At 46.2% G+C, this 5,380-nt stretch overlaps 1 protein-coding gene across 2 annotated transcripts in view; it reads left to right on the top strand.

Moving 5' to 3' along the window:
* The first annotated feature begins 402 nt into the window (after positions 1 to 402).
* Positions 403 to 5,380, top strand: part of TOP2B (DNA topoisomerase II beta) — a 59,213-nt gene continuing 54,235 nt past the window's right edge. For both annotated transcript variants that reach the window (XM_059390833.1, XM_059390834.1), the window contains exon 1: positions 403 to 1,095. In XM_059390833.1, the coding sequence (XP_059246816.1) occupies positions 1,039 to 1,095 (57 nt within the window). In that variant the 5' untranslated portion in view covers positions 403 to 1,038. The remainder of the gene's footprint in view (positions 1,096 to 5,380) is intronic.

Raw genomic sequence — 5,380 nt, forward strand, 5'->3', positions numbered from 1 at the left:
CCAACCCCCCTTCTCTCCCTCTTCCCCCCCCCCCCCCCAGCCGCCTCAGGCAAAGAAATGCCTCGGCTTAGCCCGCAGGTCTTAGAGTAAACAGCACGCTCGGAGGATTACAATCGACCCGGGGCCAATTCGACCCCTTCCTTTTGCCGCCCTCAAACGACCCTTGACAGCAGCCCCTGCTCTCCCCTCGAATGGAAAACCCACAGACACACACACAAACAAAAAACCCCAAGTCTTCCTTTCGGTTGCTACCCGCAATGACGTTTCCCCCTCGGGTCCCGCCCCTCCGGGGGCTTGGAATTTTGGGATTGGCCGAGGGGTTGCGGTGACAAGGCCCCGATTGGGCGCCGAAGCGCTGACTGACAGCGGGGCGGCCGCCGCGCCCTCCCTCCCTCCCGCCCGCCCGCCCTGGTGTGCGAATGTGTGTGTGCGGTGTTATGCCGGACAAGAGGGAGGCGACCGCGGCGGCGGTGGCTCTGTTTATTGTCCCTCTTGGTGTGTGTATGCGAGGAAGTCGGGGGTATAGCGCTGCCCACGAAGGCAGCCTTTGAGGCAGCGGCCCGGCGTTAGCTGCGACTCCGGCAACCCCGGCGGCCGGCCTTCGCGGAGTGTGAGGAAGGACAAGGCGCCTTTGCGTCCCCGCCACGTCTGGACGCCCCGAGCTTTCCGGCTGCGCTCGCCGCGCGCACCTCCGGGCCCCGGCCCGGCTTGCCGCGGCGCCGGCGGGCGAGCGAGAAGGAAGCACCGCGCCTCACCGCTGCCGGCCTCCTGCTTCCTTCTCCACCTCTTCCTCAGCGACGGGCCTAGGCCCGGGCGACTCGGCCGCCGCGCCTCGAGTTTGAGGGCGCCGAGCGGCGCGGCCTCCTCGGCGGGCTCGGCCGTCCGTCCGTCCCGGGTCTCAGCGATGGGGCGCGGGGGGCGACGCCGCTAGGAGCACGGCGAGCGGAGCGGTCGGTGCGGAGCAGAGGGGCTCGGCGGCCGGCAGGGAGGCGGGAGCGGCGGCCGCGGCCTCGGGGCCTGTGAGCGGAGGCACCCGCCATGGCCAAGGCGGGCGGCGGCGCGGGAGCCGGCGGCAACGGGGCACTGACCTGGGTGGTGAGTGGCGGACGACGGGGGGCGGGGGCAGGGGTCCCGGGCGCGGCATTGTTCCCGGCCCGCGGCGGGGGTGTTATTCCGCAGGGCCGTCCGGGGGTGGTGGGGAAGGGAAAAGAGAGGGAAATCCGGCGTCCCGAACGGGCGCCCCGTCGGGGATCCTGCCGACAGAATCCCCCGCTCCCCGCCCCCTTTCTTCTTTCTTTACCTCTACGGAGGCTCGGGCTGCAAGAGTATAATGTGCACTTGCAACTTACGGGGACAAACCACCAACCCGACATGAAGCTCTCGCTTCATCTTTTCACGTCTTTCTCAGAGTCTTCCGGGGCAGTCTGAGTTGAGGGGTATTGGCAGTAATGCTTGTGTGTTTCTGTGGGTCAGCACTTTTATCTAAACGTGGCTTAAGAAAATCCCGGAGGAAGGGGTGTGTGTGTGTGTGTATATGTATTGTAAATGCAAATCAAACCGTTTCTGATGCTCTAAGGTCTCAAAGAAGACTGGATTTGGTGGGGGAATTAGTCTAAGGCAGTTTACACTTCAGTTCATACTCTGATACGATTGAAAGCACATTCGGAAAGGCTGTTTCACCGCAGTTAATATACTGTAGACCGTCCATCTGTCAGCGTGGGATTATTAAAAGAAGCGTTCACCTGCGTCAGCATCGCAGGTGAAACGGGGTTGGGGGCCGAATGGAGAGTGCTGGAGAGGTGACTAAAGTGCTTAGTCCCGGCTTTAAAGGATTTCGGCGCTCTGTTCCTGCTGGGAAGTAGTAAAGGAGGGGAAGACCTGGAGAGATCCGATTCCCACGGCCGATCGATAATTCACCAGCATTTCACTTGCTCAGCATTGAGTTCAGAGCAGGGTCATTTCCTACACAAAAAAGCCCAGCTCAGCCAACTGACTTGGTTTCCAGGAGAAACATTTAACAGGGACTTTCGATGGATCCTCCCTTTTTTCAGAACACCCGAGGAAACTTTCTTATTGGCATTTTTATTTCTAATTCTTCTTTTCTCTTGGGCGAGGTTTGCGGGAGTCGAGTAGCAGTTCTGCTGTATTAACAAGTCCTCCTTGTAAAAAGCATGTTAGTGACAGCAGGAAAACATTTTAACCATTTGTATTTGGGTGTCAGGAGCTTTGCAAAATAACTTGCTAGGCTCTTATTGTTGAATTATCTGAAATTTTTATGTTACTCCAATAATACAGTATGAACAGACCAGAGCCAGGAGAGATAAAATGCCAGATTATAAATTAATGGTCCATGTTTTCCATTCCAGAGGGGGGGAATGCATAAATGCAAGTTAATGATTTTTAAAAATGGGTGGCCCTTACTCCTGTTCTAGTAGAATCAAACAACTTCTGATAATTAAGTTAGCCAGATGGTTCTTATTCACTCTTTGGAAGTGCCGAGGCCAGATAAGTGTTTCTGAGCACCTCTGATTCTGTAATGGGAAACATTTTGCTCCAATATTGAATTGGTTGGCATTTGACACGATAGCAATGTTTGAATTTACTCTTACTTAACTTTGTAGATAAATGACCATTTTTTTCTTTCAAGCTCAGTAGGAAACTCATTTACATAAAAAATTCATGAAACTTAGAGGGTCTCATTCAGTATCAGAAAAATTAATTTGATAATAAAACTGACTTATTTACTAAAGATTTTTCACTATAAACCTAATATGGGAAATACAGTAAAGCAAAAAATCACTTGATCTTTTATTTACAGATTATATCCTCTTGTTGAATTACAAGTGTATTAAAAAGATAATTACTCCATACGTCCACTTTAAAATTTGATGCTTGCTTTAAATTTGTCAGGTTATATGAGCATCTTTATGTCCATAATATACATCATTGATAATAGACTAATTTTATGGGAGGCAGTATAGTGAAGTGGTTATGAGCCTGGACGTTGATGTCAGATTGATGTAGTTTTCAGATCCTTTCTCCAACACATATTGCAAAAGGGACCTAAACTTTTATAGCCTGTTTTCTCATCTATTAAATAAGGTTGCGTTGAGAATTAAGTGAAATAACGTATGTAGCCAGTGCTGGGCTTAGTAAATGTTTTTTTGTTGTTGGTGGTGAAATTCAAAAAATGTACACTCAGAATAATGAAGTTGACTTATACATGAAGTGCTTTTAAACCAGGGTGAAAGCAAATTATTCCTTTGAAAGAATTCAGGGATTTGTTTCAGTGGTCATCTATTTCTGCAGAGGGGTAACTTTGCCTGCTTTGTTGAAACTGGTGTTATGTTGCCACCTGCTTGTGGGTAACAGGAAGAAAAAAAATGGAATTAGTCCCTGATATCATTCTTTTGGGAGGGGGATGGGTAATACCATGTGTTGCTGGTATTAATTTGTGTTAGGATGCTTGCCAGCATGTAGTATTAACATCGTCACTGCATGAAAGTTTACATTTTAATACATGAAACCACAAAGCAAAGTGGTATAAGATTGACATTAACTTCTCCTTTTAATAATGTATTTTGTTTGTGTTTGATTTGCAGCTTCTTAAGCAGAATTTTAAGAATTTTTAAAAAGTGGAAAACATAAATATAGTAAACTGTTTTGAGTTAACATTAACAACAGCTATGAAGGCTTCCTGAACCAAGCAGATTTTTTTGAGTTAACTTTTAGTTCGTAAAGCTTTGATTAGTAGAAGCTGTAGTCTATTTCATTAAGTCATTTGTATTTTTTTTTTTAAGATTTTATTTATTTATTTATTTCTCAGAGAGAGAGAGAGAGAGAGAGAGAGCGCGCACAAGCAGGCAGAGTGGCAGGCAGAGGCAGAGAGAGAAGCAGGCTCCTTGCTGAGCAAGGACTCGATCCTAGGACCCTCGGATCATGACCTGAGCCAAAGGCAGCAGCTTAACTGACTGAGCCACCCAGACGTCCCAAATCATTTGTAATTTTATTTTATTTTTTTTAAAGATTTTATTTATTTATTTGACAGACAGAAATCACAAGTAGGCAGAGAAGTAGGCAGAGAGAGAGGAGAAAGCAGGCTCCCCTCGGAGCAGAGTTCCGATTCGGGGCTCTATTCCAGGACCCTGGGATCATGACCTGAGCCAAAGGCAGAGGCTTTAACCCACTGAGCCACCCAGGTGCCCCCATTTGTAATTTTAAAGTGGTTATAAAAACTTCTGTAGATGTACTAGAATACAGTTAATCACTATGTGAATATTGATCTTTTTTTCTTGAATAATTTGATAGATTAAAAGATGTTATTATTAAAAATATTAAGCATATAAGTAAGTGTTGGCAAGAATAATATAAGAAGCCTTCCTCTGTTTATCATGTTTTTTTTTTTTTTAAAGATTTTATTTATTTATTTGACAGACAGAGATCACAAGTAGGCAGAGAGGCAGGCAGAGAGAGAGGAGGAAGCAGGCTCCCTGCTGAGCAGAGAGCCCGATGTGGGACTCGATCCCAGGACCCTGAGATCATGACCTGAGCCGAAGGCAGCGGCTTAACCCACTGAGCCACCCAGGCGCCCTGTTTATCATGTTTTAACAGTTACCAACTAAAGGTCACCCAGTTTGCTCCTTTATTTTGAAGGGGAGCAAATCCTAGAATTATATCACTTCATCTATAAATAGTGCAGTGTTTATCTCTAAAACATAAGTTTCTTTAAAACATAGAGCACAATTGACGTTTTTTAAAAAGTAAAATTCAATGAAACATAACACATGCTTTTTTTCCTGTAGATTTCTAATTCAAAACACAATTGTATATTTAAATATTTAAAGATTTGTATTAAGAACCTTTCCTTAGCAGCTCATTATTGCAAGTCTGAACTCCTCAATTAGACTTTCAAGCCAATTCTTTGTTTTCTTTTTTTTAAGATTTTATTTATGTATTTGACAGAGGGATCACAAGTAGGCAAGAGAGGCAGGCAGAGAGAGGGGGGAAGCAGGCTCCCTGCTCAGCAAAGAGCCTGATGCGGGGCTTGATCCCAGGACACTGGGATCATGACCTGAGACGAAGGCAGAGGCTTAACCCGCTGAGCCACCCAGGTACACCATAAATCTTAATTACTCTTCAAGTCTAGTTCAGAGTCTCACCAGACTTTCATCCTAAAATTTACACTCCTCTTTTTCTGTTACCCTTATGGGTCAAAACCCATAAATGTCTTTTTATGTAACTTTCCACATGGTAATTTTGTCTTAACAATTAGATTATAAACTCCTGAAGATGGAGATCACGTATTATACCAAAATTTTATACTGCTTAGCAAAGAGCTGGATTCATACTCCAGCCTCAGTTATCTTTTTTTTTTTTTTTT

This window comes from Mustela nigripes, chromosome 2 (genome assembly GCF_022355385.1).
Source record: "Mustela nigripes isolate SB6536 chromosome 2, MUSNIG.SB6536, whole genome shotgun sequence".
NCBI lineage: Eukaryota > Metazoa > Chordata > Mammalia > Carnivora > Mustelidae > Mustela > Mustela nigripes.